Source organism: Carcharhinus amblyrhynchos, chromosome 17, assembly GCF_965287045.1.
Source record: "Carcharhinus amblyrhynchos chromosome 17, sCarAmb.v2.hapA, whole genome shotgun sequence".
NCBI classification, from domain to species: domain Eukaryota; kingdom Metazoa; phylum Chordata; class Chondrichthyes; order Carcharhiniformes; family Carcharhinidae; genus Carcharhinus; species Carcharhinus amblyrhynchos.
In genome coordinates this window covers 47,629,953-47,644,004 of record NC_137340.1, presented here as the reverse complement: position 1 = coordinate 47,644,004, position 14,052 = coordinate 47,629,953, and the positions used below count along the sequence as shown (strand labels likewise).

Genomic DNA, 14,052 nt, shown 5'->3' with positions numbered 1-14,052 from the left:
ACACTAACGAGTTGGGTTAAATGGTCAGTGTGCTGACGATTGTATATCCTGAAAGAGCAATGATTCACACAAATAATCATTCTGAATAGTATCCCTGCCCAAATCCAACCCCCCCCCTCCCCCCCCCAGCTCCCCATGGAGAAACCATCAATAACAGCCCAGTTAACAGAAGGGGCCATTCATGTTGAGATTCTTTACTAAAGGACACAGAGATTCCTGCTTATTTCAACTATTTTTTTATTGGGCTAGAAAGCATTTGTGACAGAACAAAAGATTTGAACAGTGAAAATTTTTTATACTAATCAAACATTGCCCAAAACCACCGCTCGCCTCTCAGATAACGAGCACATTTGGAAATGAAGTGAGTCTCAATGGCTCTAACACTCTTGTTGTTCATCGCTCTCTGCAGCTTGGAAGATGCACTGAACGTGATGCTCGGTTATCAGTCATTCACTGACCTCAGCTCCGAGCCTCTCAGCTGCCCTCTTCCAGCCGGTTTTGAAATGCAAAGTTACTAACAGCAACGCTCCTCGGAAGAATTTCAGGATGTTAACGGCAGCCTCACAACACCAGGGACCCGGGTTCGATTCCAGCTTTGGGTCAGAGTCTGTGTGGACTTTGCACGTTCTCCCCGTGACTGCGTGGGTTTCTTCCGGGTGCTCCGGTTTCCTCCCACAGTCCAAAGGTGTGCAGGTTAGGCCAGTTGGTCATGCTGAATCGCCCCTTAGTGTCCCAAGCTGTGTGGATTAGTGGGGTAAATGTGTGGGGTTACGGGGATAGGGCCTGGGTAAGATATTCTGTCCGAGAGTTGGTGCAGACTTGATGGGCCAAATGGACTCCTTCTGCACTGTAGGGTTTCCATTCGATTTATTAAAGGTGCTATATAAATGCAGGTGGGTGCATGTGAACAATTTTCAGCACTTTGAGGGGGTAACCTGCTCTTTACTGTGTGGTTCAGATTCAGATTAGAGGTTATAAAGGTGGAACGGAGCTGCCAGACCTTAATTCAATTTTGGGAAAGAGAGAAAAGCAGAGAGTTTTAGGAAAAGCATCACACTGGGGTGAAATTTGAGGTTAAAATATGGACGATCCAAAGGTTCCTGCAGAAGAAGATGGTTGCTGGTGACGGGAGTCTGCAGAGCAAGTCAAGGTGGCAGTGGGTAACTAGCTGGACGGGAAAGCGGGCAAATCCAACCTTCATTTCCACACAGCTCAGGTCACAGGTCACAGGGGGTCACCTTTGCTTCTGATCATTTTATGACACTGACTTCACTGATTATTAGACTAAGCAGAATTTATTCTTCCGTCAACACAATCGCTTCAGCAGCATTCCTTGCTTTTCACGGAGCAGGTTCCGGCACAGGACGGAGTCCCCGTAACCCCGGGCCCATCGGCCAACTTGAACGGATCCACAACAGCATCCTAAAGAAAGAGGCCAATAAAAAAAAACACATTAAAACCTCAGTGTCCAATTACAAATGCATTTCAGATCCAACCAATGACGTTTGTTTGATTACACTTCTGGGAAACTTTTTTTTACTCTACTTTACCCAGTGTGAGTTTTCCTTTAAGATCTTGGCCAGCTGAATGGTGGTTGGGGTGGATGTGAATGATCCCAGAGAGGAGTTACGACAGAATCTGGTCTGAACAGGCTGATCAGTCCTCACCTTAAAGAATAAGATCCGCAACACTGCAGTATTTGCCGAGCACTGACACAGTGTCAGCCTCACACCAGATCATCCCATTCCCTGCCTAGCTGGCCACCGAGAACCGACCTCCTTAAACTGGGATCATCCAAGCCTCTGCTGTGTGTATCTCAACACCATCCAGGACAAAGCAGCCCCACTTGTTTGGCACCACATCCACAAACATCCACTCCCTCCACCACCGACACTCAGTAGCAGCAGTGTGTACCATCTACAAGGTGCACTGCGGCAATTCACCAAAGATCCTTAGACAGCACTTTCCAAACCCCCGACCATTTCCATCTCAAAGGACAAGGGCAACACCACAAGTTCCCCTCCGAGCCACTCACCATCCTGACATATAGAATCCCAGTGTGATAAAGGAGGCCATTCGGCCCATCAAATCTGCACCGACCACAATCCCACTTATCCCCATAACCCCATGCATTTACCCTAGCTAGTCCCCCTGACACTGAGGGGCAATTTAACACGGCCAATCCACGTAACCCGCACATTTTTGGATTTGGAAATATATCGCCGTTCCTTCACAGTCGCTGGGTGAAAATCCTGGAATTCCCTCCCTAACGGCACATGGACTGCCACGATTCAAGATGGCGGCTCATCACCACCACCCTTCTCAAGGGCAACTAGATACAGGCAATAAATGCTGGCCAGCCAGTGACGCCTATGTCCCATGAATGAATTTTTTAAAACTGGCACCAAACTCCATTCACCTGGCACCCCTGTGCTCCTTGATCTTCACTGACTCCTGATAAAGCAACATTTTAAAACATTGATTTTAAAATTCCCATCTGATTTTAAATCCCTCAGATGCCTGTTTCTCCCTGTCTCTGTAATCCCCTCCAGGTCCACCACTGGTGACAGGAGGTTTATGGTACAATGGGTAGCATCCCTACTTTTGAACCAGAAGCTCCAGGATGTGGAAAATTGTCCAGTTTATGTCCTGTATACAGGAAACAGGACAAATCCAACCCGACCAATCAGTCTACTCTGGATCATCACTAAAGTGATGAAAGGTGTCGCTGACAGTGATCAAGTAGAACCTGCTCAGCAATAACCTGCTCACAGGTCTCAGCTACAGTTTCACCAGCGTCACTCAGCTTCTGACCTCAGTTTAAACATGGACAAAGAGCTGAATTCCAGAGGTGATGTGAGAGTGAGAGCCCTTGACATCAAGGCCAGATTTGTGTGGCATCGAGGATCCCCAGTAAGATTGAAGCTTGTGGGAATCGGGGAAAAACTCTCCACAGATTGGAGTCGTACTTGGTACGTAGAAAGACAATCATCTCAGCTCCAGGACATCACTGTAGAAGTATCTCAGAGTAAATGTCCTAGACCCAACCATCATTAGTTGCTTCATCACTGATCTTCCTTCCATCATAAGATCAGAGGTGGGGATGTTTGCCGATGATTACACCATGTTCAGCACCATTCACAACTCCTCAGATACTGAGGTCTATATGTAACAAGACCCAGACAATATCCAGGCTTGGGCTGACAAGTGGCAAGTAACATTCGTGTCAAACAAGTGCCAGGCAATGAACATTTCCACCGAGAGAATCTAACCATCACCGCTTGACATTCAAAAGGCATTACCGATGGCTGAAACCCCAATTTTCAACATCTGGGGACTTAGCATTGACCAGAAACTGGACTAACGACGTAAGTACTGTGGTTACAAGAGCAGGTCAGAGGCTGGGAATCCTGCAGTGAGTAACTCACGTCCTGATTTCTCAAAGCCTTTCCACCATTTACAAGGGACAAGTCAGGAGCAGAATGGATTATAGATGCATGGGAACAGCACCACCTGCAAGTTCCCCTCCATCCTGACTTGGAAGTACATCGCCAGTCCTTCACTGTTGCTGGGTCAAAATCCTGGAGCTCCCTCCCCAGTGGCACTGTGGGCGTTCCTACAACACAAGGAGCACAGCAGTTAAAGAAGGTGACTCATCATCTTCTCGTGGGCAATAAATGTTGGCCTAACCAGTGATGCCCACGACCAGGTTTGTTTACTATCGATCCTCTGGGAAATTTTGCAATGTTGGAGGTGGTCTAAGAGTACAAATTATTATCATTAGGTTGGTTTTCCTCCACACCGTAGCCATGGCTGTAACACTACATTCTGCACCTTCTCCTTTCCTTCTCTATGCTTTGTCTGCATAGCGTGCAAGGAACAATCCTTTTCACTAATATGTTAATACACGTGACAATAATAAATCAAATCAAATCAAGGCTAACGCTTCAGTGCAGTAACTGAGGAAGTGCTGCCCTGTTGGAGCAAGGCATCATTCTCTGGATGAATGTTAAACTGAGGTCTCATCTTCCTGTTCAGATGGATGTGAAAGATCCTACGGCACTATTTAAGAAGGAAAGAAACCCCACAACACCAGCGTAAAGTCCAACAAGTTTATTTGCAGCAGACGCCCCAAGCTTTTGGAACAAGCTGTCCCTTTGTCAGGTGGCTGGGAGTTCAGTTCAGGAACTTGTGGGATTTCTTTCTGTTTTATCCCAGCCCAATACCGGCATCTCCACATCACCATTATTTAAGAAGGAGCAGGGGAGCTCTCCCTAATGTCATGATTAGAGGTTTAGATAGGGTGGACAGTGATAGCCTTTTTCCTCTGATGGAGAAATCTAGCACGAGGGGGCATGGCTTTAAATTAAGGGGTGGTAGTTATAGGACGGATGTCACGGGTTGGTTCTTTACCCAGAGGGTGGTGAGGGATTGGAATGCCCTGCCTGCTGCGGTTGTAAATGCGCCTAGTTTGGGGGCGTTTAAGAGATCCGTGGATAGGTTTATGGACGAAAAGGGATTGGTTTAGGTTAGTGGGTCATTGTTTTGTAACTGGTCGGCGCAACATCGTGGGCCGAAGGGCCTGTTCTGCGCTGTAATGTTCTATGTTCTATGTCATGGCCAATATTCATCCCGCAATCAACACTGATTTTCCAGTCATTATCACATTATTAACTACGTTCACAGGTGTTGGCGGAATATGGATGTCAGTCTGTGGTGGCGGCAGCACAATGAAAGTAGAAGTTAATCCCAAGGGAGAAGTGCGTGCACAAACATTGCACAGTGTGGCGACACTCAAAGGACAGGCTACAGTGGAGAGTGGGCAAGGAATGTGGGCTACCGACACCTCCACATGTGTAGGTGCCTTCAGCAGAAAGAAGACTTTTGGATGGCGATTCATCCTGAGCACAAGATTACAATGTATAATCTCCTGAGCAGTGGCAATGATGGTTGGATTGCCGCTGAGATTAAAAATTCCCCCCGCCGACTCAAAGCTGCTGTGCATTTTGTCTGGGTTCTTACAGGAATGTACTGTGCAAAGTCCCTTAGAGAGGGTGCCACGGTGGTACAGTGGTTAGCACTGCAGCCAAACAGCGCCAGGGACCCGGATTCAATTCCAGCCTTGGGTCACTGTCCGTGTGGAGTCTGCACATTCTCCCGGTGTCTGTGTGGGTTTCCTCCAGGTGCTCCAGTTTCTTCCTGCGGTCCAAAGATGTATAAGTTAGTTGGAATGGCCAAGCTAAATTGCTCCTTAGTGTCCCAAAATGTATCGATTGGTGGGATTTGGGGGGTAACTACTTGGGGTTATGGGGATAGTGCAGACTCGATGGGCTGAATGGCCTTCCCTTGCACCATAGGGATTCTATAAGAACCTTATTGAGGGGAGTGGAATCAGGGTAAGACTGGGCACAGCTTTTACAACAGCAGCTGCCATCCAGTGCGTTTGAATGTTCAGCCTTTTAAAATTAATGAATGGATGAGTGGGAGAGTGAATGGGTAGGGTAGGTGAGGTGAGTAAGTGGGTGAGACAGGCAGGGTGGGTGAGGCGACTTAGTGGGGGAGGTGCATGACACGGATAAGGTGGTCCTCATGGTCAGGGTGGGTGAGGTGGGCAGGTGAGTGCATGGGCTGTTGGACTGGAGAAGATAAGTTGAGGATTGGCGGGCATTATGAGGGTTAGTTGTGTGGTAGTTGGATGTCAGTCAGGGTACGTCACATGGGAGGGTAGCTGAGAGGGGTTGTCAGCTGGTCAGGGGTGTACTTGGGTTGGGGTAGTCAGGTCTGGTTGGGTTTTAGGGATAGTCTGACCTGGGGTGAGGAGGCCAGTTGTGGAGTTTACCAGGAGTTAGACTAGGTTTTAATCTGTCTAACAATTCCTGGGTAACTTTCCAGGTAAGTATATTGGAAATGTCCAAAGTCTCTGACTCTGAAACTTTGGAGACATTCGCAGAACATATAAAAACTACAGCACAAACAGGCCCTTCGGCCCACAAGTTGCGCCGATCATATGCCTACCTATTAGGCTTACCTGTAACCCTCAATCCTATTAAGTCCCAGGTACTCATCCAGAGGTCTCTTAAAAGACCCTATCGAATTTGCCTCCACCACCACCAACAGCAGCCGATTCCATTCACTCACCACCACCCTGAGTGAAAAACTTACCCCTGACACCTCCTCTGTACTTGCTTCCCAGCACCTTAAACCTGTGTCCTCTCTAGCAACCATTTCAGCCCTGGGAAAAAGCCTCTGAGAATCCACCTGATCAATACCTCTCAACATCTTATACACCTCTATCAGGTCCCTTCTCATCCTTCATCTCTCCAAGGAGAAGAGACTGAACTCTCTCAATCTATCCTCATAAGAGATGCCACCCAATCCAGGCAACATCCTTGTAAACCTCCTCTGCAACCTCTCAATAGCTTCCACATCCTTCCTGTAATGAGGCGACCAGAACTGCGCACAGTACTCCAAGTGGGGTCTGACTAGGGTCTTATAAAGCTGCAGCATTACCTCCCGACTCCTAAACTTAATTCTTTGATTAATGAAGGCCAGTACACCATACGCCTTCTTAACCACATCCTCCACCTGTGAAGCCAATTTAAGAGTCCTATGAACCTGGACCCCAAGATCCTTCTGATCTTCCACACTGCTAAGAGTCTTACCCTTAATACTATACTCCTTCATCCTATTTGACTTACCAAAATGGACCACTACACATATATCCAGGTTGAAGTCCATCTGCCACTTCTCCGCCCAGTCTTGCATCCTATCTATGTCTCGCTGCAACTTCTGACTTCCCTCCAAACTATCCACAACACCACCAACCTTCGTGTCGTCGGCAGAGGGTGCCAGGGAGCAGGGAAATTGCAATCAGTAGTTTAAATATTCTGAGCAATTTCTATGTTGGTGCACAGGTCAGGTCTTACGCAGAGTCAGGACTCGCACCATCAGTCATAATCCCATCTCCGACAATCAGGAAATGGGAAAATTCTTGTGGGACTATCATTCACTAATAATGCAACCATTCGTGAACATCTGTTACCCTTTCAATGGAAAATCTGAATGATCGCAACAGAGAATTCCTCCAACCATCAGAAGTATCTGGCAAGGTCAGAGAGCAGAGAATTGATGTTGTTCTGAGAACCTCAACAGGTCGCTTCTTGGGTGGTCGCTGATGTACTGCCTTGAGGATAACTAACAGTTGTTTGATAGGTACAAGGTTCCTGATGCTTTTTATCAGAACATCAAGTTCGCTACATAACTCCATAGCTTCTCGACGTTACATTTCTTATTCTGAGATTATTACCATGTGTTCCCGGTTTCCCAGCCGGGGGAATATTTTCTCAGCACCTGTCCTGTCAAGGTCCTTAAGAATTTGTTTCAATCAAATGATCTTTCATTCCTCTAAATCTCAGGCTTATGTCTAGTCCTCACAGTGCAAAACTGCCTCATCCCAGGAATCAGTCTAGTGAACCTTTGATACAATTCCCTCCAAAGATGAGTATATCCTTCTTCTGGAGAGCAAATCTGTACACAGTATTCGAGTTGTGCTCTTTATAACTGTATCTTTCCCTGATATCACCCAATTCCTTTATAATAAGGGCTATCTTCCTATGCACTTCCCTAATTGCTTGCGGGGCACCCAACACGCAGTCTAGTCCACGCAATGGTGCAGGCTGACCAGACATGTTGGCCAACCTTGTCATCGGCGCTGGCCAAATGTCACTGCTTATTTGGATTCCTTGTGGAATTCTGGGTCCAGTCCGCCCTGTTCCGAGTCTACCTGCTCTCCAACCTTCAGCTGCTGTGAGATCCAACATTCCAACAGGTCCCACGGTGCCTCAAAAAGCCCAAAGCAACATTCCATGAGGGAAATATGAACGTCTGAGGGGAACATTTTGTTCTAAAGATGTCTTGACTTAACAAGTTTGTTATCTGGACTCATTTACCGCCATCACACGCAACATAATTGTTATGTTATACAGCGAACTTGATGTTCTGATAAAAAGCATCAGGAACCTTGTACCTATCAAATTGTCTCCCAAATTCAGGTTAACCTTGTGTGTAGTCTGTAACAACTGCAAATAACTGGCAGCCAGAGTTTAAAAATGAACGATCAGTTCAAGAAAAAGGGAGCAGTAAAATCTAGTATATGGAGTTCTTTGGACCGGTTAACCAATCAAATAACCAGCTAAATAATTGAGAAGGGTGTGATGGGAATGTTACCAGACTCGTAATCCTAGTTAAATTTGCACTAATAATAGAGATACTAGTTAAATCTGTGTTAATAGTACAGATGCTAGTTAAATCTCCCCATGACTGTTTGAGAAATTGGATTCAAATCTAAAAATCTGGAATTTTTTAAAAAATCCTTAAAAGCAACCAGGAAGCTGTAAAAACTGATAACCTTCACTTGTCCTGACTCCCATCCCACACTCAACTCCTTTGAAATACTCAGTTGTATAAATATCTTGTCACTTTCGGGGGGAATCTTACAATGGACAATAAACATAATAGAATTTGGAAAAGAGTAAAAAGGAAGGGAAAATGAGGGGGAAAGGATAATTAAAGTTTCAGTAACTAAGAAATAAAATCATTTTGAGCTTTCCATTTTGCTGAAAAGATCGTGGAAAAGGAGAAGTTCCAAAAATATCCAGTGCTTGATCCCTGACACCTCAGGGTCTTGCTCTCACTGGAATGTGAAGCAGCCCTGAAACAGTCACACGTGGAAAATTCCAAAGATTTCCTTTCAAATCACAATCAAAAAGCAACATTAACTTGATGGGCAGTGACAGCACACCACCAAGAATAAAAAAAAGTGCTTAAAAAAAGTATTTATTAGCGTCACAAGTAGGCTTACATTCACACTGCAATGAAAATCCCCTAGTCGCTACACTCCGGCGCCTGTTCGGGTACACTGAGGGAGTATTCAGCATGGCCAATCCACCTAACCAGCACATCTCTCTGTGGGAGGAAACTGGAGCACCCGGACAAAATCCACACAGACCCAGGGAGAATGTGCCGACTCCACACAGCGACCGAAAGCGGGAATCGGACCCAATCAAACTTAATTCTGACTTTAGTTTATGATTTCCACAGTTCAGTTCACATTATTGAATAATTCTTTTTCATTCATAAGTTCAAAGAGAACGAACTGAATGATCAGAAGAAGTCTATATGGATATGCCCGTTAACATGTTAACAGCCACCAGTTTGCCTCTCACTGTTGCCCAGAGGCAGTCGAGGCTAAACATTAATTCCCAGCTCGGGATTCTCCCCGTGTTTGCGTGGGTTTCCTCTGGGTGCTCCGGTTTCCTCCCATAGTCCAAAGATGTGCGAGTTAGGTGGATTGGCCATGCTAAGTTGACCCAGTGTCCCAAGGCTATAGGGATTAGTGGGGTAAATATGTGGGGTTACAGGGAAGGGGGAGGTGGCTGGGGTAAGATGCTTTGTTAGAGATTTGGTGCAGACTCTCTGGGCCAAATGGCCTCTTCTGCACTGTACAGATTCTACGATTCATTGGTGTAACGCTTGGAGGAGAACCTGCACATGGGGGCGCTCTCATTCATTTGCTGCCCTCGCTCTTCAGATTGGCGGGGACAGAGTTTGGGAGGTGCCCCCATCTGTCTATATTTGCTGTGTCCTTCCTTCCGGATGTTGCTATGACGACTAACCCCACTGGCCCACTTCCTCTCTCATTTCTGCAGGTTTTAATCCAGCTGTCCAACATCCCTTCACATTGACAAACCTCCAGAAGTAGCTGAGGACAGTAGCAATGATACAGTGACAGAGAAGATACCTCAGTGGCTCCAAAGATGTGCAGGTTAGGTGGATTGGCCGTGCCCAATTGTCCCTTAGGGTAAATACGAGGGGTTACAGAGACAGGGCCCGAGTAGGATTGTTGTTGGTATAGGCTCGATGGGCCAAATGACCTTGTTCTACACTGTAGGGATGCTATGATTCTAACTGCATGAAAGACAAAGGAGTGAAGGATTTGCTGACAAGACAAGATAAGGCAGGGTGGGGCAAAAACACCATCAGAGACAGATGGGTCCAAAGATCTGTCTTTGTGCTGCAAACCCTGAGAAACATTCATCACGCCAGCTCCTGCCGCAACCCATTCTCTCTCAGGACTTCAAAATTGCAGAAACCCTGGCCATTCAGCCCTCTTGCACATTCCGTACCACTTTTACCTTCGATCTCGCGGGTGGACATTCGGTGGAGCCGGCAGCCATCTTCCCAACTGGCTTAACGGTGAAGGCGTCGGCAAAGCGGGAGCTCTGGAGAACTGCAGCCGTCTCTTCATCCACAGTTACTGCCTCCCCTTCCTGAGCAACACAATAAATAAAAGAACATTTCAATCTGCAACCTGCAAAGTGGCCTTTGGCAAGACTGCCATCGCTCAACCTCGAAATGTAAAACTCGCCGCCACACAAGGCACTTACGATGAATAAGCACAAATGTGTTGAGGAGGGAAACTAGATGAGTATATGAGAGGAAAGGGAATAGAAAGATATATGGAAAAGATGAGGTGGAATAACTCAACTGTACAGGTCCCTTGGGGAATTTATCGGTTTTGAGCTGTTTTAAGTCAGAATGGGTTGTTTCATTTTATTAATTTATCCAGTGGATATGCCCAAGGCTAGCATTTATTTCCCACGCCTAACTATCCTTCAGAAGGTGGTGGGAAATAACATTCTTGAGTAGAATGGCATGGTTTGCTAGATCACTTCCGAGTTCACAGACAATCACTGTCAATCACAATCAGAGACAATCATTTTGGTCGCCGCACTTGCGCAAGGATATATTGGCCTTGGAGGGAGTGCAGAGGAGGCTCACTAGGCTGATAGCGGAGATGAGGGGGTTGGACTATGAAGAGAGGCTGAATAGACTGGGTCTGTACTCGTTGGAGTTTAGAAGGATGAGGGGGGATCTTATAGAGACGTATAAGATAATGAAAGGGATGGACAGGGTAGAGGTAGAAAGATTCTTCCCGCTTAGAAAGGACAGCAGGACTAGAGGGCACAGCCTCAAGATAAGGGGGGGGCAATTCAGGTCAGAGTTGAGGAGGAACTTCTTCACTCAAAGGGTGGTGAATCTCTGGAATTCTCTGCCCGTTGAAGTGATGGAGGCTGCCTCGCTAAATATATTTAAGACGCGGGTAGCTGGGTTTTTGATAGACAAGGGAATTAAGGCTTATGGGGAGAGAGCGGGAAAGTGGAACTGATCCACTTCAGATCAGCCATGATCTTATTGAATGGCGGGGCAGGCTCGAGGGGCTAGATGGCCTACTCCTGCTCCTATTTCTTATGTTCTTATCACATTACTGTGGGCCTGGAGCCACATAGAAGACAAGCCAGGTTAAGTTTGGCAGATTTCCTCCCCTAAAGGATATTTGTGAACAAGGCAGGTTTTTCATGAAAATCCAATAGCTTCACAATCATCATTACTGATCTGTACGCTTTTTCATTCCAGATTTTATTCATTTAATTGCATTTAAATTATGGGGCGAAAGTAACATGCTGTCAAAGCTTTTCGCTTGCACTCATCAGGACACATGCAAGAATACCCAAATTCTAAGGGAACAACAATTTCTGCTGCATAAGACAAAGGGGTCTGGATCATTGGAAAGTTGGTTGAGATATTGCTCTGGTGAATACACCAGGGAACTATTGCCCCCTGCTTTTGTTTATTCAAAATGTCTGGACACACTCCTTTAGCCAGGTCCCAGCATATGAAAACAAGACAAGAAGAATCAACTCTCTTATCTCTTTTTTCAACAATAGAAACATAGAAACTAGAAGCAGGAGTAGGCCATTCAGCCCTTCAAGTCTGCTCCGCCATTCATTTTGATCATGGCTGATCATCGAAGTCAATATCCTGACACCCCCCCCCGATCCCCCATTACCCCCATAATCCTCAATCCCTTTAGCCCCTAGAGCTATATCTAATTTCCTCTTGAAATCAGACAACATTTTGGCCTCAACTACTTTCTGTGGGGGTGAATTCCACACATTCACCACCCTCTGGGTGAAGAAATTTCTCCTCACCTCAGTCCTAAAACTGTGACCTCTAGTTCTGGACTCCCCCACCATTGGGAACATTCTTTCTGAATCTACCCTACCTATCCCTATTAGAATGTTATAGTTTCTATGGAATCCCCTCTCACTCTTCTAAATTTCAATGAATATAATTCTAACCAACCTAATTTCTCTTCATATAACAGACCTGCCATCCCAGGAATCAGCCTGGTAAACCTTCGCTGTACTCCCTCTATAGCAAGGACATCCTTCCTCAGATAAGGACACCAAAACTGCACACAATACTCCAGGTGTGGCCTCACCAATGCCCTGTATAATTGCAGTAAAACATCCCTATCCCTATACTCAAATCCTCTCGCTATGAAGACCAACATACCATTTACCTTTATTGCCTGCTGTACCTGCACACTTACTTTTAGTAACTGATGCACGAGGACACCAAGGTCTAACTGTGCATCCACCTCTCTCAATTCAAATAAAGATGTCTTCCTATTATTGCTACCAAAGTGGATAACCTCACATTTATCCACATTATACTACATCTGCCATGCACATGCCCACACAATCAGCCTGTCCAAATCGCGCTGAAGCATCTCTGCATCCTCCAACTTTGTATCATCTGCAAATTTGGAGATAAAACATTTAGTTCCCTCTTCCAAATCAGTAATACATAATGTGAACAGTTGGGGTCTAAAACAGATCTCTGCGGAACCCCATTAGTCACTGACTGCCAATCAGAAAAAGATCCATTTACACCAACTTTTTGCTTCCTATCTGCTAACCAGCTTTCTATCCTCAAGACATTATCCGCAATCCCATGTGATTTAACTTTAATTGGTAGTCTGTCATGTGAGACCTTGTCGAAAGCCTTCTGAAAGTCTAAATAAACCACATCCACTGGTTTTCCTCGGTCAATCTACTAGTTACATCCTCAAAGAATTCCAATAGATTCACCAAGCATGTCTTCTGTTCAATATTCACAGTGTGTACTAACAAATAATTATTTGGATTGAAATTCCTCAAATGTCATGGTGGGATTTGAACTCATTTTCATGAAATCATGGGATCCCTAGAGTGCAGGAGGAGGCAATTCGGCCCATCAAATCTGCACTGACTCTCTGACAGAGCATTTTACCCAGGCCCTAAATCCATAACCCAGCTAATCCCCCTAACCTACACATCGTGGGACACTAAGGAGCAATTTAGCATGGCCAATCCACCTAACCTGCACATTTTTGAACTGTGGTGGACACCAGAGCACCTGGAGGAAACCCACACAGACACGACGAGAACGTGCAAACTCCACACAGACAATGTGGAATTAAACCTGCGTCCATGGTGCTTTGAGGCAGCACTGTTCCATCCATCTGGATTGTAAGGATTGTTACTTCAGGGGCCTCAGGATTACTAGCTCAGTTAGGTAACTATGCTACCGTACCCACTGAGGAAGTCAATATTGTTTAGTTGCAGATCTTGATTTTCTTCAGTAGATTAGAATTTGAAATCCGACCCTTACTTTAAATGTGTAGTTGACATCAAACTCCAACTTTTCTTTAAAGCCTTTGATTGAGCCTTTGTAAGTAACTGAGCATTTCTCTCTCGGAGAGCTGTCCGGGATTTTAAACAATCGATATGTGGCAGAAACAAACTTGCAGTCACCTAAACAGAGAAAAAAATTACAACAATCCCTTCAATCAAGATTGAAATTAAATCAAAATTCCAAACATTTTGCTTTTACTTAAATTCAAACAATGTGAAAATAGGCCGATGGCTTCAAGTGACAGGAATACGCAAACAGAACTGTGAGAGTCCACTGCTTTACAGGAAGAACCAGGTTTTCATAACATTGTCATAGAATTATTCAACACAAGAGGTCATTCATTTATACATGTCCACAAGAGAAATATCCACTTAGTCCTCTTTCCTCAGATACCCCATTGCTAACAAACCAGGACAACCAACCTTGGTCCAATGAAGAGTGCAAGAGGGCAAGCCAGGAACAGCACCTAAA

At 45.5% G+C, this 14,052-nt stretch overlaps 1 protein-coding gene across 1 annotated transcript in view; it reads right to left on the bottom strand.

Annotated features, from left to right (window-relative positions):
* Positions 1-220: 220 nt before the first annotated feature.
* The window catches only part of as3mt (arsenite methyltransferase), a 46,203-nt gene continuing 32,371 nt past the window's right edge, over positions 221-14,052 (bottom strand). The window contains exons 9-11 of the mRNA XM_080205920.1: positions 13,558-13,700; positions 10,194-10,328; positions 221-1,422 (exon numbers count right to left, since the gene is read on the bottom strand). Of these exons, the coding sequence (XP_080062046.1) occupies positions 1,321-1,422; positions 10,194-10,328; positions 13,558-13,700 (380 nt within the window). The 3' untranslated portion in view covers positions 221-1,320. The remainder of the gene's footprint in view (positions 1,423-10,193; positions 10,329-13,557; positions 13,701-14,052) is intronic.